General features: G+C 46.5%; 1 protein-coding gene and 1 long non-coding RNA gene across 6 annotated transcripts in view; one reads left to right on the top strand and one right to left on the bottom strand.

The window, feature by feature from the left end:
* The window catches only part of MAML3 (mastermind like transcriptional coactivator 3), a 242,391-nt gene extending 220,764 nt beyond the window's left edge, over positions 1–21,627 (top strand). For 4 of the 5 annotated variants that reach the window (XM_064416544.1, XM_064416546.1, XM_064416547.1 and 1 more), the window contains 3 exons: positions 12,786–13,019; positions 15,096–15,183; positions 17,852–21,627. In XM_064416544.1, the coding sequence (XP_064272614.1) occupies positions 12,786–13,019; positions 15,096–15,183; positions 17,852–18,834 (1,305 nt within the window). In that variant the 3' untranslated portion in view covers positions 18,835–21,627. The remainder of the gene's footprint in view (positions 1–12,785; positions 13,020–15,095; positions 15,184–17,851) is intronic. The other variant, XM_064416545.1, reaches the window with a different exon arrangement.
* Positions 5,506–11,740, bottom strand: LOC135298717 (uncharacterized). The gene is made up of 2 exons (XR_010360767.1): positions 9,097–11,740; positions 5,506–8,713 (listed from the first exon to the last, which is right to left on the bottom strand). It is a non-coding gene; the product is annotated as an uncharacterized LOC135298717 (long non-coding RNA).
* Positions 21,628–22,669: the final 1,042 nt, after the last annotated feature.

Raw genomic sequence — 22,669 nt, 5'->3', positions numbered from 1 at the left:
GCAAAGTCTTTTGAATACACACAAAGGATGAAGTAGCTGGAAGGAAGGAGGCAACCTATATCACTGGGGATTTCAGAGCCTCCCTTTTCCCATGGTTCACCAGGTGAATACTGGTGGGGTGCTCAGAGAGGGACCCGTGTTTGGGACAGGGCTCACACAGAGCTCCCAGCCAGCCCCTGTTTCCCCAAATACCAACTGATTCAGCCTGGGGAGTAGGACGTGTGCATAGCACTGATTACCAAGAAGACTGTGCAGTCAGACTCAAAATAATTGGGCCTCCAAATCAGGGTTTAGTCACAGGGAAAAGTGACTGCTGGGCCAGTAATCCAGGGTGTAGCAGAAGGAAGCCCAAGTAGAGGTACTCACAGCAGAAAGTTGCACTATAGGAGTTTGTCCAACAACCTGCTTTGTGCCTCACTGCAGAAAATAAAGCAGCATCAGTGTCCAGGAGACAGACCTCTCATGATCAGGACTGGGAGTTCCTGGCTTTACTGTAGCTTTTCTTATTCCTTCTGAGGAGAGCACAGCTGGAAGATGTGGCTTTTGCTAGTGACTTCTACAACAGTCAGGCTGGACCCTTAGGGTGGGGCCAACATCTCAAGGGAAGCAAGAAAGGGGATGGGATTTTTGCAGCTGCAGAAAGATCAGAGTCAGAATTCAAGTGCATTACAGACACTTATTCATCCTTAGAGAAGCAACCAAAATACGCCATTAGCACCACGTTCTTCAGAATTAGATTTATTTAGCTCTAGGTACATCTGTATAGTTTTTCTCATGCTGTTCCATTTTTTTGCTATTGCACATTGGTCTCTCATTGAGCATTTGAATAGAAAAGGTATCAAAGCTGCTTTGGAAGATCTTTAATTGTAGGTTGCTCCCTTTTTCACTATATATTACGGAAAAAATGTAGTAAGAAAATATGAATGCTCAGCTAGAGGAGGTCACCGACAACCTAGGCACCTGACAATGTCATTAGCTCCTTTGGATTTAGCACTGTGGGGACCTAAAGGAAATGTTCCCTAAAAATAGCCATCTAACTTACAAAAATGAGTCAGCCAAACCTTCCTTCAGCTGAGCCGCAGCTGCCTGAGCATTCCGAGCAGTGGTAATAGCTGCATTATGGATGCTTTTTCCTTTTCTCAAGAGATTCAGCTTCACAAAGGATAAAGAATGATGGATAGGAGATCTGCCCTGTTTTCAGTTAAATAACTTCTAATATCACCTAAGAGGGAGCAGAAAGATTCTGTCATTCCATCAGCATTTTAGATTTTTGCAGAGCCTGGCCTTGGTTTGGTGACTGGGATTTGAGTCACCAGTGCTCTGCCACTTACTGGGGTTTTTTTTTCAGATACACAAACAACTTTGCACTGGGACCCTGAGACATGGTCAAATTCACATGGCAGTGATGGCAGGTTGTATTAATGAAGGGCATCATTCTTTGCAAACAGAGGTGTTTTTAATTAATAACTCCAGCAGGACTTTTCTAAAATTTGCATTTTTCTATTCCACATCCTTTTTAAGTTACTGAGATAATGAAATTACAAGGATGAAAGTGGGGGCAGGGGGAACACAACTCAAAGTCTGGAAAATAATTGCTGCATTTTTTCTAAAGAAAGACTGTAGTTTTCATTCCTGTTAGTGATAGCTCAAACAAGGCACCAGAGTTGACTGGCAACTGCACCAATTAGCAATGCTGCTGTTGGTCTGTGAATTGCATGTGAAATGTAGAATTTGTCCAGAAGTACTAATGCAAATTGCTCAACAAAAAAGTGCCTTCTGTGTCAAGTCTTTTCACTTGTTCTGACACACTGATGTCTCCCCAGATTTCTCTGATCGGCAGATCCCTCTCTCAGTTGACAGCTACCAGACCTCATAAAGTAATGAAAATATTTCTTATTGCCATTGGCTGTGTCTTTTCAAGGAGGACTCCAAGCCAGCACCAGCTACTTGCTATACAACATAATTCTGACTTTTATTTGTAGTGTATTGGACTTTACATTTCCAGACTTGAATGCTAAAAGCCCAGTAAATGCCTAAGATTTTACCTGCACAGAGGTTCAAAGACCTGGTTATCTGCCACAACAGTAATTTGGTCACTTTGCATGTGTTCAGCATCCCCTGTTATTGTACATGGTGATAACCTTTGTACAGCACTGGAGGGGGCTGAGTTGCGATTGCCATGGGAACTGTAACTTAACATTTCCTGGCTTTTTCAGCACATGATAGCTCATCCTTATATTGTGTTATTTAAGAGAGAAGTAGTGAAGCAAGGGCACAGTGAAATAATGGTGCTTTCACACCTACAGAATATAAAGTAGTGTATTTACCTGTATGCAGATTGAAGTTGGATTTGTTACACTATTTATTGCACTTCTGAGTTGTAGTCCCAGTTTAGGAGTCTCATTGTTCAGAGCTCTCTGCAGATGCAGGATGTAAGTATGTTTCCTTCCTCACAAATACCTCTAACCTAAGAGCAGATAAGAGATAATACAGGGAGACAAACACACCAGGGAGTACAAGGAAACAGAAGACTTCTGAACATCATGGAGACAGAAACTTCTACAAATATAACTACACTGGGGCACAGTTCAGGATCGGGTTTGTGTGATTTGGAGACTCTCCTCCCAAGGAGGAGATCCAGCAGGGAGGAAAGCATGAAGGCACTTATAGCTAAAATGTAACATGTGGAAAAGAGTGGGTTGTGATGGGGTGACAGAAAGTCTCGGCAGTGAAAGAGAGGTGATGTGTGAGGTGGCATATGCTGCAGCTGAATTGGAGAGCAAGGGAGGGTGTGGAAATCCAGAGTAAAGGGAATCAAAGAGAGGGCCACAAGGAGAGATAGCACAGGCAGGATGACAGGGGAAAAAAATGAGCAGGACAGCAGAACTTGCACAGTCTACAAGCAGGGTAAGATTGCAAGTGTCAAGGTGTGAGGCAGCAGGAGCCTGGCTGTGGGACTGCACAGAGCATGGGGGCACAGATAACAACCAGGCCATGGACTGAGTGACAGCCAGGCCATGGGGACTGAAGGAACAGGAAGGACAGGAGGCCCAGGGAGTAAGATGAGAGCCTACTTTGAGCTTGAGCTGACAGATATCCACAAGATAATCCCAGAGGCAGGGCACGAATTTAGTCAGAACAGACAGGAAGTGGCCAGGGACGGAGAGGCTGGTCTGTGAGTCACTGGTGCAGAGAAGGTTCCTGAATATACAGAGGGAGAACTCACTCTGAGACATGAGGGAGAAGGAAAGGAGACAAGGAAGGAGGACACAAGGAAGAGGCAAAGAACAGCAGCAGGTGGGAGGGTGAGCAGTGATGAACTAGTCTGAGTAACCCTGAGCAAGGAAAGGAAGGTGTTGGAGTCAAGTAGGAGCACTGGGAAGGGAGGACCGGCTATGACAGAGAGCCTGGCATAGTGCAGAGCCACAGCCAGACAAAGAAAATCAGAAACTCTCTGATTCTGCTTCTGTGACAGGAGAGATGTGAAAGCCCATTTGAGAAAGAATCTGGAGATGGAGCCTAAATTCAGTCTAAATCATATAAATGAGCAGCAGCAGACTCAATAAGCTTAAAGCTGACAGTAAGAGGAGATTGAGAGCTAGAGAGTCAATAGGAGTCAAAAGTTGTTTGGATTTTTTTTTTTTATGCATAAAGATAAAGCATGTTTGTGCTGTAATGGGATAGAGCAAGAGGAGAGGTAGATACAAAAGGAGAAGGCAGATGAGGGCAAGAGAGATGAGAAAAGAGGACCCAGTGAGGTTGCTAGGACAAGAATAAGGGCTGGGGACCACAGATGAGGCCACCTCCCCTGTGGCCAGGAACAAAGAGCTGGGCAGGATAGGAAGTGGGGGTAGAGGGAGATCATGTCTTGCTTTAAGTCTCTTATGGGAGAGATCAACACAATCCTGTGCAAGACCTGTCTCCAGTGAAGGCAGGGCTTCAGAAGTGAGTCCAAGGCTGCAAAAAGGCAGCTGGGGTTGGGCTGGGAGGGCTAGTTAAGCTGGCAAAGGTAAGTAGGCATTAGGAAGATGGCAGCATAGACGAAGGCGAAAAAAGCATTCATGTTGTGGAGGGAGGAAAAAAAAGAAAGAGGACATGTAAGGCTTTAAGAGGTATCAAGGCCATCTAGGAAGCCTCAGAGAGCATTAATAAGGGCTTGGTCAGCAAAGCAAGCTATGCCTTAGAGACCTGGAAGTCTAGGCATGAAGTCAGTTCTTCTAAAACTTGAGCTAGGTTAGGCCTTGCAAAGGAAATTAATTCAATGGTGAGGTTTTCCTTAGTCATATAAATAGAGGGAGCCATACAGTAGCAGACATATTGAGGTTAAAGACCTTAAAGACGAGCTAGGCATAGCCCAAATCAGAATGTCTTATCTCAGTTTTCAGGAAGACTAAGATGACTGTGTTAAAGAAAAGGCCAGGTGGCTAATGGAAATGCAAAGAAAACATCCAAGAGGGAGGAAAAATCAAAGAGTTTCAGGTGCTGGAAGTAGGTGGTCTGAGTTGCCGGGATTCAAGGATGTTAAAAGAACTAGCTAATGAATCCTACACATGGTTGTGCCATCCCAGCCAGCCTGGTTTATCAGCAGCTAGTTATGTGAAACGACAGCAAAGATCCTGTTGCTTTGCCAGGCAGCTGGGCCACTTCCCTTGGGCCTGCCACCTACCTTATGGAAATATTTGGCTCTTGATTTAAGATGGAAGTCCCACCTCCAGAGGGGCTGCACAGATAAGCACATGCAAACAAGGCAACTGAGTTATCCCAGCTCTTTGAAGTCTCTGTTTGGCCGAGGAAGATCGTGGAATTTATGCATGAATAGGTACAGATAAACATTCTTCATAAGCACCAATGCCTTTATCAGTCCCACTCATAATCTGCTGAAGCCCACCAGGGATCTGAAGTACTATGTATCCAAGGCACACTCTCCCTCTTGGTCCTGTATGGGCACAGAGCCAAAGTCCTCACTTCACCCAACCCTGCTGGTGTGTGTTCTCCCTCTCCTGAGGGCACGGTGTGAATGAGGGAGGAGAGAGCCTGTGAAAGGAGCTGTGCTGGGAAATACCCAGGAAGACTGCAGCTTTACTGCAAGCAGCAGGGGCATGGCAGACATGTCCCCTGAGCCCTCCCCCCATTCCTACCAGGCCAGAGACCAGTCTCAGAATCGGGGATGGTGCAGGAGAGGTCCCTGGAGCCATGCAGGAAGAGGACTACTTTGTGAGAGCCTTTGCCATACATTTTTCTGTGGTTTTTTTTTTTTTTTTTTGCCTTGGCAGAAGCAACACCATGAGGGTGACTGCAGCTTCTTCCCATTTTCTGAGGTAAGGTGCCTTCTGCATATGGGAAGGAGAGCATATGGCCCACTGTGTTTATTTCTCAGCCAGGATTCTTTCAGGCTTGGCAAATTACACACTGCTTGCTGAGGAGCAACACAAGTGCCAAGTTGGAATTTCTAAAAATGAAAGATTTAATTTATCACAGCACAGAGAAAATTATCTGAAAAACACCTTTAAGTGTGAAAAAATACCTTTTGTTTATGCTCAAACAAAACAACCAAGAGGAAGTTTGAAACAATTCCAGCTAGAGTAAAAAGAAAAAAATCTTTGCAGTCATCTACAGGAGACTTCAGGCAGCTTCTGCTAGGCATGAGCTAGAGCCAGGCTCTTCAAAATACCTCAACAACCAGTGGGGTCCATGGGGTCCAAGGTGATAATGTGGTACAGGCTTGGGCCATTCAAAGGAAAGGGGCTGCCTGATAATGTAGAATGTTAACTTCTAGAGAGCTCCATTACAGCATCTTTTTCTTACACTTTTGCTTTTTCCAAGCCCCATATTTTTCCCTCTGTGTGCTTAGAAGCTTTTCTTTCTCTTACATCATTTATTTTTATTGTGCTATTTTCCCTCTTTTCCCCCTTTTCATTGGCCCCCTGTGTGAGTGTTTGTTTTAACCATTTGCCTGCTTTCATCTTCTATTTTTCTTCTCTCCCTCTTTCAGGAGCTCTCTAGCTGTGATTATCCTTATGCTTCACATTAGCTTTCCTCCCTCCTGTTCCAGGATGGGCTTGAAGGAGGCATTGATTAAAGCTAAAACCTGCAGCAGAAAAATTTCTATCAGGCACCAGCTTCAGGGTCCAGTGGCTTCCATGAGCTCAGCTCTCACTTTGTTTTTCTCCAGGACCAGTTTCCAAAGTCCCAGGAAATCTACTTTCAGTGCCAAGCTGGCACTGAAATGGCAAGTCACAGCTCCTCTGGAGGGGCTGATTTGTATCCTTGGAAGCCCTCGGCTGTGGGAGAAGGCAGCAGGGATGTGGCATGGAAAAGCTTTGGCATGGGCCAGGTTTTCAACTCCCTTCTCCTGCCTTTTGCCCCCTGAAGGTTCCCTCTTGCTTTCTGTGTGGTAAGACACACTGTGGAAGCTTCATGCAGCAGTCTTTGAGTGGAGTAATTACAGCCTTCACAATGTGCCTAAAATATAAGGTTGGGCACATCAGTATTTTTTCAAATCCTCACCCTCTTTCTCTGCCACCAGCCTTGCCTGGAGGCCAGTGCTCTTTTTTTTTTATGGTATGTATGTAAAGAAGGTATTTTGGTTTGAATTTTTTTTTCTCCCAAAAATAATAATACCAATTAAAATTGCAATTGCAAGGAAAATAGTTATTTGAGATAAATTAATACTTCTCAGTGCACAAACCCACCCATTATACCCTTACGCTCCATACCATGGTCTTATGGCATGCTGGTGAAACTGGGGGTAAACAAAACTGAAAGTAGGAGTGATTTCCCCTGCAAAGGTTTCTGTCTTGAGAGAAGAGAGAGATCACCAGAGCTATTATTTGTACAAGAGGAAATCAGCCGGGTTTTATTAAGCTGGTTGAAGTTTAGTGGCATTCAGTTGAAATGCAACATTCCTGAATCTGTCATTCCTGAATTCCATCAGTCATGCTCAGGGTTTGTAGAGTGAAACCCGTGGGCTGGAGCAGAAGTGGGTGTGTGGGGAGGTGCCAGCAAAGCCCTTTCTCCTCACAGGCTTTGAGAAGAACTTCTGCTGGCCTTTAGCTCTTAAACAGTTTTAGAAAAACAGTTGCCCCTTTTAGAGACCTTTGTTACCTACATCACCACCAAAAATGAAGATATTGGAAAATTCCTAGAAGAAAACAAAAATACACCAAAGTCTGACAGATGCTGTTTGTTCTGTGGGCAGAATAAACTGCATGGAAAACACAGGGAGGCGACTTCCAGGTGAAGAGAGGTGAAAGGAAAACAAATCAGCTGCATGCAGAGGTCTGGTGTCAAACATCACAGGGATTTTGTTTGCTCAGATGCTGTATGAAAGACCATGGCAACCAGGGGCCTGGGGGGAGAGGAGAGGTTTGCAGCCCCTCCCTGAGGCTGGGTGACAGAGGAAATAGGTGAAGCAGTCTGCTCTGCTGAGGCTGCTGCTGGAGCTGGAATTGTGAACCAGCTATTCCATCCCTTCATCCTGTACACTGTTTTTCTGAGGCAAAAAACACCCTCAGAAGTCTGAAATTAATGGATTTGTAATTTCCTTAGTCTGTCAGATGGTACCATTCTGAGAAAGGTGGCTTTGCTGTGGGCAGTCTGATTTAGAGAGAGGATTAAGATCCGTGTGAGACACAATAAGTCACAACCTTACAAGGAATTCAATAGAAATATTTCTGAGGGAGTATAGGAATGTGCTTTCAGGCTGCTCTGAAAACACTGGGTAGAGATTATGTTTTACTGTGATCTAGTGTATGGAAAGGGAGTAATATTTTTGATCCCAGTAATAGGTTGGAGATCCCCTTTTTAACAGCCAGCCACACACACACAGAGACAGACATGCAGGCAGTGCCTGTGTCCCCAGGGCTGTGCAGAGGTGAGGGCAGACAGTGCTGTTCATCACCTTGTGCATCACACCCACTCCACTGCACTAGTGCTGTGGTTATGCAGAAAGGCATGCATCCTTGAGGCCTTCAGATTGTGGAGATCTGCCGTTTCTGATAGGTAATGGAATCACAGGGTAAAAATGTGATTCTTCTTTCTGATTTGAATCTGTCTTCAGCTTCCAGTCCTTGTATCTGGTTCTGCCTTCTTCGTTGGATAAAAGAGCTCTTTAAGGAATTTCTTCCCTCATGAAGGTATTTTTATCCACCGTGGTCAAAAGCATCTCTACATTCTTTTTGTGGTAAACTAAATGGATTGAGCTCTTTAAGTCACTCGCTGGTAGGCATTTTCTGCCACAAATCTTTTTTTTGGTCTACTTTTTCTGCTCTGACTCTAAAATGTAGATGTCTGATTGTATACATTTTTCGAGTGTCATTCTTCTGATGCAGTGTGCAGGATAAGCTACCTCCTGGCTTCTATCTGCTTTTTATATTCAATATCCATTCGATCACATGACACAGGATGGCACAGAAAATTATGTTTGTTTGTCTGTTTTATACATTCCCAACCCTGCTTTCCAGTCTATGTTTCTCACAGCTTGTTGGGCAATGCTTTGCTCCAAGACGTGGAATACCCATTCTCTGTTGATTCCTGCCAGTAGTTGTCTGGAACAGCCCCCTTTTCCCTGAGGTGCCACTTTGGCCCCCCGGCGTTCAGCAGGCACAGAGCTTGCTCCTCCAAATACATCAGTCTGTGCACAGAGGGATAATGGGCAGGCTTGGGTGTCCCTGCCTGCTTCTTGGGGCTTCGGTTGGTGGTCGTTCTGCTTGTTCTGAAAGGAAATTGTGTGATTGCTTTTAGCTGCAGCTGGGGGATTGAATGACATGAGGAAGGAATAAATCACCACATGATAAGGAAGAGGCATGTAAGATTTGAGACAAAGAGGAAAATCTCGTTTCCACTCCCCTTTGTTATCCTTTTTACTGTGCATAACTGTAGTATTGCACATGTTACCCTGAGCTCCTGCAGAGTATTCCATCACTCCAACAGAGCCCTGGAAATACACTGGGAGGACACAGGGTTTATCTTCCGGTTGCTTAAAGAAGGATTGGATTATCCACAGGGGGCAACTCCCGTGCAGGCATTAAGTAAGCAGTCAGATCCCTGCACAAGTTCATCTTACCCAGTGCCCTGCACCTGTCCAAACCTACAAACCTGTCCAGGTGTGTTATGCTGACCACTTGGAAGCAGTGGCTCTGCTTTTGTTCCCAGGGGCCGAGCTCTTAATTCTGTCCCAGGCTACCTTAAGGGTGGACAGCTGAGGCTGCAGGGGCAGGAGGGCTCCCAGGGGGCTGGTGTAGGGCCAGCCTGTGCTTGACTTGCTTTGTGTCACAGCTGAGGGGCCTTGGCACCGTTCTCCCTTTATGTAACCAGCTCTTGGCTTCACCTGTCCCTCGGTGAGGAGCCTGCAGTGGAGCTGCAGCACCGCTGTTCCTGACTGGAATGCCTGTGACTCTGCTCAAGCCACTGTTAGCAGGAGAGAGCTGTTTGCAGCCTGAGAGCAGCACACAGTGGCTTTCAGTGGTGTTAAAAAGAGCCAGAGTGAAAAATGAGAAATCACATTGTACCATTTTTCCCAGAATTCTATTTCCTGAGAACACAATCTGTGTTTCCCCTTCCAGGGCATCTTTTCACTCTCTTCAGGGACTATCTGCCCACAGAGCACCCCCAGGGCCCTGGGGGAAAGAGCTGGGCAGTCCCCTTGCTGCTGCAGATCCCTGGGGGTTACATGGTAAGCCAAGCTGTGTGCATGGGTGGGATGCAGCTGCAGGCTGGGAGCTGATGAGGGCGTCTGGAGAGTGAAGCAAGAAGCAGCAGTGCCAGTTGGTGGAGAAAGGAAAATGCAGAGGCTGGGCAGAGAGTGTAGGAAGGAGAAAGGGCTAGCAGGGAATGAGGAGGAGGAGCAGGAAGGCTCAGGGTGCAGTAGGAGGATGAGGGAACAGTCAGGCAGAGCAGGAGCAAAGAGGGTTGTCAGTGAAGCTTGCATCAGTTTGGTTTTTAAGCTCTGTAAGTGTGAAAGTGCTGGACGTAGCTCGAGTTGCTTGACTTGGTGTTCAGCTCCTGTGATGAGACTGCATCTGGGTCTGGAGCTGCCATGGCTTGTAAGAGGCAGCCCTATAGAGTCCAGTGTTGCTTCCTCCATCCCCAGCTCCCTGCCACATTGCCAGGTGTCATCTCCACACACTGCCCTTGGAGGACAGCAGTGCCAGGCTGCAGAGCTAAAGCTCTGGGGAAAGAGCTCTGCTCCCAGGTGCTAGGGAGCATTTTCCTGCAGACACTTTTTGCCTGGGCTGTGCTCTTATTTTCAGGACACACAACCCAGGGCTGCTCCCAGTGATCTCAGAAGGGCCTTTCATCATCAGCTGGGAAGAGATTTTGCCAAGAAAAAAAAAGCAAAGGAGAAGAAATGTTCTAGGCAGGAGGGTGGTCTAGATGAAGAAGGCCTGGCTTTAACAGCAACAGGAAGTTTTCATGATGTACCTCGAAATGGCTAAACACACAACACTGGAAGTGACACCTGTGTGCTAATCTTCATATTTCCTTCAGCTGCTGCACAGTTCATCGGGCTCACATCAGCTGGTGGGTCTCCTTTCAAAACTTTCTTCCTTTTAAATGCCAGAATTACTTTATAACATAATTCATCAGAGAATGGAGTGCTTTCTGCGTGGGGTGAGCATGTCCCTCAGCTATACCCATCTGTGCATTAGGAGCCAGGACAAGAGTTCTGTAGGAAGATTTTTTTTTTTTAAGGCAATTCAATGAGGACTTGGGCTGCAGCCCCAAAGGCAGCTGTGCACTGAAGCTCGCAGAGGAAGCTCAAGGGATGTCACATCATGTCCTTCGGCTCCTGGGGGTTTTCCCCTCCTTTTTCTTCACTTTGTAGTGGCTGCAGCAAAGACTCCATTATTTGGCAGCACGGCCTTGCTTTTGTCTATAAATGGAAGCAGTTGGCCATTATCCCAGTATAACACAGGATAGTCCTGAGCATCAGTTATGCAATTGGTAGCTTGATGACTTCATCAGAAGCCGGGGGAGAGCCAGGGGGTGGTAGGAAAAGGCTTTTGCCATCAGCTCTGCTGGAGACAGCCAATAAATGTGTGTGTCCCCCCAGAGCAAAGCAAGAGGGGTGGATGAAGGGTTCAGTGCAGGAGCAGCTGAGGGATCCTTAGTGATTCCCTGACCCCAGCTTGGGGGAGACCCAGCCACTGCTGCAGCCCTGGCCCTCAGGATGCTGCAGGGACTGTGCTTGACCGGGCTGTAAAGTGCACAGTGATGGGACTGCGGGAGAAGTGGAAAGAGGAACAGGGGGAGAACTTTCAAACCAATATAGATGTTAAAAGGGGAAAGAGCCTAAATATCGGAGAGCTGCCTTTCAGCAGAGCCCTTCAGGGAGTATCAGTGAAAAGCAGAGATGTGGACAAATTGTATTTGTTATTTCCACAGGAGGGTCCTTGAAAACCTGACCTTGATGCAGAGAGGCTGACCCTCATTTCCCAAGCTACTGAACTTAACCCTTTCCCTGACCATGTGGGGGTGGGTGCTGCAAGATCCCCTTTCTGTACACCCAGACCACACAGTGACTGGCAGAACTCAAACACCCAGCGAGACAGGCGAGTCCGAACCCCGCAGGCTTTGCACAAAGGGTGCTAAAGCGACACAGGTCCTTTCCATCAAGTTGGTGGTTTTGAATAAGTACCTCTTGTTGTTCAAGAGGTTAAAGAGGTTCTACGGGCTTTTAACACCGAGATGGGGAACAGGCACGCACTCGTTGATTTTCAAACACGGCACCAAGGGCGGCGTGGTGCCGAGACGGGCCCCTAGGGAGCCCTGGCGGAGTCCCGTTTGCCCTGGCCGCGGGATAGCCCGGGGCCGGGCCTAGAACCGGGAATGCTGTCCGGGAAGAGCGGGCCCCGCTGGGCTCGGCCTGGCCGGGTTAGTCCCGGGAATGGTCCCCGGGAAGAGCGGGCCCCGCTGGGCTCGGCCTGGGCCGGGTCAGTCCCGGGAATGCTGCCCGGGAAGAGCGGGCACCGCTGGGCTCGGCCTGGGCCGGGTCAGTCCCGGGAATGCTGCCCGGGAAGAGCGGGCCCCGCTGGGCTCGGCCTGGGCCGGGTCAGTCCCGGGAATGCTGCCCGGGAAGAGCGGGCCCCGCTGGGCTCGGCCGGGCCGGCCGCGGTGAGCAGCGCCGCCTGCCGGCACCGGCAGCGCCGGGAGGGCTCCGCTGGGCCCGGCCTGCCTTCCACCTTCCCTCCCGACCCCGAGGCAGGGCTTTTCCCAGCACTAAAAGGCAGCAGATTTGATATAGAATGCGAAAAGAGAGCAAGGAAGGCGCTGGCCCTGATTCCTTCCAGCCGCACACACTGGTCCAGTGCTGCAGGACGGAAATCTTGAATAAAGACATAATGGAGTTAAATCCTGAGGTTCTGGAGAAGAGTCCGTGCTGCCAGCTCCCGCTATTCATCGTGTGCATCTAACACCGTGGCTCCTCAGTCCAGGGGGCTATGTTAAATTGCTATGTTAAATGAAGAGAGGGAAACGGAAAGGAAGAGAAAATATGGTTGTGTTCTAGAGAAGGGCGAAAAAGTTTAGAAAAACACTACACTGAAGCATGAAAAAGCTAAGCTCACAACTTCATTATTTCACTATTAATTAATTATAAATGCTCCTGCTTTACGTGAGGGGCTTTGAATTCCAGGAGAAAAGGGGAACCTATTTCCTGTGGGGAGCAGTCCATGGCTTGCTCCAAGCTTCACCCACAGGCTCTGTGCCTCCTCAGCCTGGTGAGCTGCGATTTCCCTTGCCTGTGGAGTTCCCAGTAACAAGGCGTTCCCTTTTTCCCTGCACAGGAGCACCAGGTGGGATTGTCAGGGCCCATGGGGCCCATGCAGCCTTCCGTGCCAGCGGGCTCCAGCAGCGCAGTCACCGGCAGCAGCTCTGGGGGGCACTTCCTCGGGAGCCAGCCCCAGGCAGCCATCGTGAAGCAGATGCTGATCGAGCAGAGAGCACAGCTCCATGTGATGGAGCAGCAGAAACAGCAGTTTCTCCGAGAGCAGAGGCAGCAGCAGATCTTAGCGGAGCAGGTACGGTATCCATCTGTCTCCAGCGCATTCTGGGATGAGCATGAGCGCTACAGACAGCACAGCACCAGCCCTTTCTTCTAGATTTGGGAATTCTCTCTGTGTGGGTCCTGTAAAGGTGTTTCAGCAGTGGTTGTCAAAGAAGATGCAACTCTATCAGTCCTACCATTAGCTTGGCAAATATTACCCATGTTTCCAATGGTGTGCTTGATAGTCACGTTGGATTTTAGGCACTAGAAAAGTTATCTCTTAACCTGGCATCCAATGGTGCATTTAGTCCAGCAGAAGCAGACTCTGCTGCAGTTACAGTCACAGGTCCTCTCCCCTAGATCTAATTGTGGTCTTGCATTGGCAAAATCTGTGCACAGCTGCACAGTGATCTGGGACAAAGAGTGGACGTGGCTTAAAAGAAGACTTGGCAAGGAAAAATGTTACTATTTACCCAGACCAATTCCTTAATCTGGAGTGCCAGTAGGAGCAATTAGGTCATACAAGGGAGAGAACCAGAGACTGAAGTAGGAGAACAGTAAAACCACCTCCGGCAGTGGCAATGTGGAAGAGCTGCACTGGAGCTATTACCTGGCTTCCTGAGCTCCTGGGCTTTGCAGTATGGTTGTTAAACTGCACAGTCTGAACAGTGGTGTGTGCTTAATTCAGGTGTAGTTTTAAAGCAGCCCAAGAGAAAGCCAATGGAAAGTCACACTGTTGAGTCCCTACAAGATCATACCCAAGTTTAAAGTTGCAGCCCCCTAATGTTACTTAGACAATGCTCTGGTAAGTCAGCAGTTGCTTTAAGCTTTGCTTCTCTTCTCTTGCTAAGGAAAAGCAGCTTAAGACCATCTGCTTAAATTTGTGTTAGAACACATGCATGCCATGTAACCACAGAAATACAGATTGCCTCCCCCCCTTTCTCTTGTTGCCCCTGAGAAACAGAAAAATTTACTCTGAGTGAATAGGAAGGATGCTCCTATAAATATTTAGGATAAAGAAGCCTGAACTTATTCAAGTGTGAACAAGTGCATGAGAGTGAGGATGCAGTAATGCATGCCATGGATTGGGCCAATTCACATGCATAAAGCCAAGAGCCAGTATGCTTAGGCTGAAGGCAAGCCTAAAAGGGTTGAAAGGTCACCAAGCTGAGGCTGTCAAGTGTGCTGACATGCTTTTCAGAGGTGAAAAACAGTAAAGTTGCAGTCCTCAGGCTCCTAGCTTTGGGATAGTTTATGCCTAACAAGAGTCCCTCTTTCTTTTTGATAGTGTGCAACACATACTTATGAATGCAGGGATTAGTACTTCCTTCTTTCCTCTCTTCCATTCTCGTACCTTTGTTACACATCATCGGCTTTGGACACAGTATTTGTAGAGCTGCAGGTGATGCTCCCAGACATCAGCCCTTGGCTGAGTACACCATAGCATCTGAAGGCTCTGTTTTTATAATCAGCCCTTGATTCTGCTTTAAAATATTCACAAGTATTCATAGAAAACCACAGAGGATCAACATGGTCTGGATCAAGGGGGCATTTTGCAGTCACCACTCCCCAAATATCATTCACTGAAGCACAAGAGGAAATGTGCCATAGTAATCCATTTCTGTTTTGGCTCAGGAATGTTCCAAGGCTGCAGTGCTTGGGTCAGGATGCAGTAATGCTTGCAGCTGAGTGTTATAAGTGCAGACATGGAGCAAAGTCTTGCACCAGGAACACTTCTGGACCTTGGCAGGACTGAGGGAAAGAAAGTGTGTGTGTGGCTACAGTTGCCCTTAGACCTGGGTGAGCAAAGTTAGTTCACATCACTCCCTCTCCTTTCTGCCTGAAGACAGTTCAGCTCATGCTGTAGAGGCCAGGATGAAATGGCTGTAACAAGTAAGGAGTGATGATGTTTGCCTCAGTGCATGTTTCTTTTTGAGCCAAAAGGAGTCTGAGTGCTGAGTAGCCCAAGTCCTCTGAGGAGGACTCTCCAGATGACTCTGCCTGTCTCTCCAGGACACCTCACCAAATAAGAACCACTGCAAGTTCTGCAGTTTTGCCAGCAGCCCATTAATTAATTAATCATCTCTTCCTTTCTGTCCTTCATTTTCAGCAGATGCAGCAGCAGTCACATTTGCCTCGGCAGCATCTGCATCAACAGCGAAGCCCGTATCCAGTGCAACAGGTCAATCAATTCCAAGGTAAAAGTCCAGTTGTTTTTCCTGTTTTGGAGTCAATGCCCTAAGGGTAGCAAGTGTGTGAAAGCTTGTGCAGTTTGTGACTACTAGGTTTTAAGCAGTGTGCCAGAAGAGGAATACAGGCTGTGGCACACACCACAAATTTTGCCAAAGACAAATGCCCAAGTTTGCATGTTCAGTTACATTTATATTTTCCTTTCTGCTCTCTTCAGTGAAAACTGCTTGCTTTTTCTTTTCTTTTTTCTGTCTTTCCCACCCCCACCCTTTTTTAAAATGACATTTATTTTGCCTCTTTGACATCCAGATGTCATGGATTCATTCATAGATTTATCTTGTTGACTTCTACTCTTATGAGTTTTTTTCCTGCTAGCATTTCTGACTGTATCTTGGTTTTGCCCCTCCTTCGTCCCTTACTTTATCTAATTTGATGAGGAGAGAATTTAAGAGAGGTCATCCTTCTCTGGAGAAGGGACTGATAAATGTCAGTGTGGGAAACACAGTAAAATTTCTGAGATGTAAATAGAGTTTTTTTAATGATCTCAAAAAAAGCACAAGTACTATTTTGATGTGCTCCCAGTTAATTGAAAAATGTAAGTGCACTCATTTTGGCTTAGGAAAAGAAGTTAATTCTGAGCCTTTTAAGTGAAAAGCATCAGCTGAAGTCTTCACTAGCCATGATTTCTATACAGACATGAAATGAACACACACTTGTACTGTATATTCATGATAATATAATGTAGATGCAACAGAAAACAAGGGAGGCAGTTCTGGACATTTCACATTGCTGTTGTGGTTCCCAGGATGTGAACAGGCAGCCACATCTTCTGCTGGCATATATCAGGGTGGCTTCTTCTAATCACCTCCTCATATTTATCTTTGGCACCATAAGTTCTGTATGAAATTACTTTTTCCCCCAATAATTCATTTCCAAAATAAGTGTGTGTGCACACACACACTCAGATGCACGCGTACAAGCTCTCTGCATTCATGCTTCTTTGAAACACTGCCTTTGTATGTATTATTTAAAATAAAGAGAGAAGAGTTTAGGCTAATCTGACAGAGCAATGAATTCATTTTCATAAATAAACTAATTTAAATAGTTCACCATTTTTTGCTTTTCAGTCACATGAATGTAATCCAGTGCAGTAGGTTATGTGTAAATGAGACCAGAAGGTGGCCTAAAACCTTCAAATCTGTTGCATCTCTCTTTTAACTACTCCTTGTCTGATCTCCTGTCACTTATGCCATGTACAGTAGTTAACAAAAGCAGTATGTGAGCCACTTGCTGTTAGTGACTCTTTTGGAGCTTTTCAATTACCATTTTCAATTAAAAACAGCTAAAGATGCATTAAGATTTCAACATCTGTATCTTAAGCACATGCTAGAGTCATCATAAAAATACTGTTTCTAATCATGAAAGGAGCTGATCTAAGTTAAGAAAAATCAAGGGAACCCCAGTGCCAATCATTAGGAAAGCAGTTTGATAGCATGAATAAAGTAAAAGTTTCTGCTACATGTGGCCTGTTCCAGTGAGATCCAGATGGTCTCACTTCATGCGACAAAATGTTTCATTTAGCTGTGTGCTGGAGCTAAAAGAACCCACCAGAAGCTTGTGGTGCTGCAGAAAATGGAGTTGTAGCCATCCTCTGCATTATTTAATAGAATTACATGTATAGAAATGTTGCTTCCTTTATCCACCCATTTCTCATGGAAACCAAGCCAATGTCAATACAGGGACCTGTGTTCTCCGCTCCCCACGGATGTTCAGGGATGTTGTCTGCCACTGAGGGACAACAAATAGGGGCTGATTTAAGAACAGTCACATTCTGTTGCACAGTTCTGGACTCTTAAGCAATGATTTTATATTTGCACCTGGTATTTAATAACATTTCAGCCTGGAGCAATTGTGTGCCTCATACACTCTGAGCTTCACCTGCCAAGTGTTGTATTTAATCAGTGACTCAAATCTGCAGAGTTTGACTATTTAGTTAGTGGCTCAAATCTGACTGTTCTGTTTGGTAGTGACTCAAATTCACAATGAACCCATGGCATAATCTGAGCTTCAGGTAATTGTCTTTATTTAAAGATAGTAAATATAGAAGCATATTGGCTTCCCTGAAATCAATAGCTCCCCTCTACCCCTGAAAGTAAGACACAAGCATGGTTAAGTTATCTGTCACAGTGTGGAATTTAACAAGGCTAGGATTTTCTGGTTTCCCATCACTGGCCTAAGGTGAAGTAAGATGTGCTTATAGTATTGATTCACTAATACACTCTCCCTGCTTTAAATGTCCACAAAAACCCGATTTTTCTTCTTTCCATAGAACTAATCAGCAACAATACTATGGAAAATCCATTCATTAATGCCTCCTGAGCTATTAAAAGAATTGATTGGCCTTCTGAGACTGACATTTCCATTTTCAAGGCTTACTTTTGAAATACAATGGAGATATTTAAAGGAGAGCTTCAAATGGTAAACTGAAGTTCAGCTGCTAATGAAGAAGACCAGTGGAAGTTTTTCCATTTGCTTGCTAGAAGCTGAATTAGGTGTAGCTGAGGAAGATAAGTGCTGCTGAGGATGCTCCTGCAGATTCTTTCTTATGCAAAAGTGTGTTAATTAAGATTTACAGGTTTGTGGGCTTTTTCTTACCTTCCTCCCTTTTTGGTGCAGGTTCGCCCCAGGATATAGTGGCTGTGAGAAACCAGGTAGCACTCCAGAGCATGAGGACATCCCGAATGATGGCCCAGAACGCGAGCATGATGGCCATGGGTCCCTCCCAGACCTCGAGCACGCTGCTCACCACAGCAGGCCAGTCGGATATGGGCATGACTCCCTACAGCAATGCCTCTTCCAGCCAGCCAGGAATGTACAGCATGAGCACGGGGATGAGCCAAATGTTGCAGCACCCAAACCAAAGTGGCATGAACATGGCACAGAGCACGGGCCAGGGAACAAGGCAGCCTGCCTCTGGACAAGCAGTGGGAATGGTTGGCAGTTTTGGTCAGAACATGCTGGTAAACTCTGCTCTTCCCCAGCATCAGCAGCAGACAAAAGGACCTGTGGGCCAGGTCTTGCCAAGGCCACAAGCACCACGACTTCAAAACCTGACAGGGACTGTCCCTCAAGGAACACAAAACTGGCAGCAGCGAGGCTTGCAAGGCATACCTGGAAGGACTAGTAGTGAAATGGGGCCCTTCAACAACGGCACCACGTATGCAATGCCATCTGGGCAGCCACGGCTGTCCAAGCAGCACTTCCCACAGGGCCTCAATCAGACAGTTGTGGACACAAGTGGGACAGTGAGAGCCGTGAACCCAGCGCTGGGGAGGCAGTTGCTGCAACCACTGCCTGGGCAACAGGCAGCCAGCCAGGCCAGGACAATGGCGATGCCAGGAATAAGCCAAGGGGTCCCTGCCATGTCAGGCTTCAATCAGCCCCAAATGGCAGGTGGTGCCTTTGCTCAGAGCAGCCAAGGTCAGGCCTATGAGAGGAATCCCACCCAGGACATATCTTACAACTACAGTAATGGAGGAGCAGGGGGGTCATTCTCCAATTTAGCAGAGGGCACAGATCTTGTGGACTCCATTATTAAAAGTGGACCAGGGGATGAGTGGATTCAAGAACTTGATGAGTTGTTTGGAAACCCCCAGTGAATGGGATTGTATAGTCTGGAGTTTTGGTTATGTTTCGTTATGTTTGAGCAAGCAAAGAGGAAGTCAGATGTTCTACTCATCCCTGGATTGTTGGTTATTGTTTGTGTTAGTTTGGTTTGGGGTTATTTCGTTTTCTTCTGTTTTTAATTGTGCAAACCAAGCTGATCTGTAGCCAACTTTGGAAGATTCAGGGGATGATGAAAACATCAGCATCCCAAAACTGTCATCAAGCAATCTTTGCTGTGCAGCAGCACCCACTCTGTGTGTGTGTGTGTGTGGCAGAATGGAGAAACTGGAAAAGCCAGCTGATGCATCTGGCTGGGAATATTTGTTCTTCCCCACTTAAAACAAGGTTTCATTGCACAGTGGTGAGGGGTGGTCCCGGTATGTCCCACCTTACATGACTGTGCACATTGCAGCTTCCAGGGAAGCAGATGGAAGAGCTGGGAGCAAAGCCTACAGATATTCAGGGGTGATTGCAACGGCTCTGGTCAGAAACATGCTTAAGCCCAGGGCCAAGCAGGTCTGGGAGAGCCATGGCCAGGCCAGTGGGGCTGGCTGTGGTCTGTCCTAAGGGAATGCACAACACTCACATGACAAACCTAAACAATCACAGGGAAGTCACCGTTTTCACTGCAGAGTGATAAACCCCACTACAAGTGCAGAAGAACATAAATTAGGCAGCGTTGTGAAGGCAGATTGATTATGTGACTGCTGCTGGAGACAGCCTAGTACTGGGTTAACTTAATGAACTGCTTAGTCCCCTTGGGACTTGAAATAGTGCTTCCCAAGTCAGAGCACTTGGCATGGCCCTGCTGCCTGGAGTGTTGAAGGCTGAGAGGTACCAAGAGACATTAGCAGAGCTGGTCCCTCCCTCTCCTTCCTCCCCAGGGTGTTCTCAGTTCACTCCCTTCTCCTCTTGTTCCTTCAGTGTAAAGCAAGCTGAGGTGGCTGCACTTTTTTTTTCAGGCAAGCCACAAAGGGCCAGGCAGGGGAGGATAAAACAGGAGAAAACATACAGTGAGGGTTTGGCACACAGGAAGAGTTTCTCCTCCCTTCTTGAAAAGCCCAGGTTTGGCAGGTAGTATTACTCCAGGGTGTCTGTGATATGTTCAGTTTTAAACAGATGTTTGGTCTAATCTCTCTGGTTTGCTGGAATAAAATTCACTGCAGTATTTGAAGAACAGGAGTCAGTGAAGGACTACTGTAAAGAACATTAAATGAGTGAGTAAAATAATTGCTATTGTAAGCATGGGATCTGCCCAAATAAGGTTTTAGGTAATAGGGATGTATCACTATCTCCACTGTATGGACCAGTGCTGAGCAGCCCTGTGATGAAGTTGTGACAGATCTCACACAATACTGAAGTCACCAGCCATTCTGAGCGTGTACAGCAGCGTTCCCAAACCTGGAAGTTATTTGGGAACCCTGCAGTTGGAGGCTGTTTTCTGGAACTTATTACCTCTTTAGTGTTTTCAGCTGAGAGCTGCTTATCAGGTTATATAGTTGTGCATATAAAAATGTTACCATGACCCACAGTCCAGAGCTTTAGCACCCTCTGGCCTAGCGCTGGCCTCTGAGAGCCATGAGTCATGCTCTGCAGCAGGGTGCTAGTGCCAGTCCCAATTCCCCAGCTCCTGATCACCTCCTTTTGTGCTGTCCTCCCTGGGCCCAGTGATGCTAAGTGCTGAGCCCCTGAATTCCATGGAGGCTGAAGGCCTTGGCACTTGGTCCTGCCTTTCCCCGTGGAGCACAGACACACATCACATTAAACGGGGAGAGCAAATGAGTCTGGAACCATCTCAGTGCCCCATGAGGCTCCCTTTTGAGCAATTTCCCTTGGTGGGCTTGCCTGGTGGGGAGAATTACCTGTTCTAAATGCTGCGATGCAGCAGGACAAGCTGCATTTTTAATGTGCTAAAGGTGAGCCATCAATCCAACCTGCCCTGACTGCTACATTTTTAAAAATGGCTTTAATCTAATCTCTTTTAGCTGACCCCTTTTTAAAACACAGCACAAGGGCCAATTCCAGCTCCTGCTGAGGATGATGAGCATGATTAGCATGCCTGCTGCTTCAGTAGGAGCCAGGTTGGGCCCTAATTCAGTGAAAAGGAGCACCAGCCAAAGTTTTTGGTTCATCCACCACACAGCAGGCAATGCAAGCTGGTGTGCATTGGGGAGACACAGGCCTTGGTGGTAAATGGTGGTCAAGACGAGTCTCTGTTGTCTTTGTAAAGCTTCCTCCAAATACTCCATACTGGGATCAAGTACTAGAGAACAGATTTTATTAGATTTGGGTTGATTGGGGTTTTTTTCCTTTCTTACTATGGTGCTGATGTATATGTAATGTTTTAAAAAAAGTCATTTGTAAATATGTTTTTACAATTCTATAGATATCACTGGGTCTACTATCTGTAAAATATATACATATAAATATATATATATAAATATATATATATATATATATACTGTTTGTTTAAAATAGAGTATTTTTATTTCATTCCTTGACTCATCCTTACTGCGGTGGTATTGCACTTCAGATGACATCTAATTATTAATTTGTACTGTATCCCTGACAGCAACTTGCTCCATTTTATTCAGATTTTTCTAGTTTTCTGGTTTTACTTTGTACATTGAGCATTGATTATTTCCTTTTAAGACCTGTACAGAGTCTGAAAATGTAGAAAAATACCTGGTGTTGCTTTTAAAGAAAAAGAAACAAAACAAGAACAAACAAAACAAAACAAGACAAAAAACCAACCAAACAAATAAAAGATGGTTATATGAGTCATATACCTGGTGTATATGGATCATGTCTTGCCCCACTCTTGTGCCTCAGTGAGTAATCTTCCATGGAGGGGAGGGAAGCTGCAAGCAGGCAGATCTGGATCAGCCCTGGATTTTCTGTATGGCAGCATCAAGGCACCTGGTGCAGTTACGGGTGTTAGACCTCAGCAGTGACAGACCGGGTGTGGCCCATCCCAGGACGCCCCTCTTGCTCCAGCAGGTTCAGCAGCCAGTGAATCCCAGGACCACAGGCAGCCCCAGCAGCTGTCTCTGTGCAGCAGAGCCCAGACTGCTGCAATGAGCTGCTGGATGGGACGTGCCTCACCACCCTGTGCCACAGTGCCCCTGTCTCCAGCAAGGGGGGCTGCCAAAACTTCCTGTGCTCTGCGGAGAGGCCTGTGCTCAGGCAGGTGCTACGGGGAAGTGGTCCTTAATCAGGGCTGTTAGAGGTGGCAGATCCAACCTTTTGTGTTTATCCTGTGCTGGGAGCAAAAATAGGGAGTGGGGCGGTGCTTCCAGGGAAGGGGACAAGATAGAGACGAGGTGGGGTGGAAGAAGGGAAATGCATGGCTGGACATAGAAGTTGGAGAAAACAGGAAAACTGTAGAAGGATAAAGACACATGCTTAGGGTAATTCCCTGTCACCTACCACTACAACAGTGTGAGAATTGTGTTGTCAGAAGCCTTTAGGAACGTGCATGTAGATCTGTTGGACGTGTATTGCCTGTCCATACATGGGGAGAGGAGGAGAGGTAGAGAAGAGAAGAGAAGAGAAGAGAAGAGAAGAGAAGAGAAGAGAAGAGAAGAGAAGAGAAGAGAAGAGAAGAGAAGAGAAGAGAAGAGAAGAGAAGGTAACACATCGAAGCACTACAACAGGTAAGCTTGGGATCATTTCAGAGGCAAAAAATGACCAATTTGAATCAGTAGATGGCCTTTGGACCTCCTCTAGTCTGTATTTTGAGTCTGTTACATAGTTTGGAGCTTTGTCTTGGTTTTGGTTCGGGCAGCAGTGTTTCTTGCTGCCTCTGTGTCTAGGTTTGAAAGGAAG

This window comes from Passer domesticus, chromosome 4 (assembly GCF_036417665.1).
Source record: "Passer domesticus isolate bPasDom1 chromosome 4, bPasDom1.hap1, whole genome shotgun sequence".
NCBI lineage: Eukaryota > Metazoa > Chordata > Aves > Passeriformes > Passeridae > Passer > Passer domesticus.
Note: the sequence above shows the minus strand (reverse complement) of the source record. Positions and strands in the feature narration are given on the sequence as shown.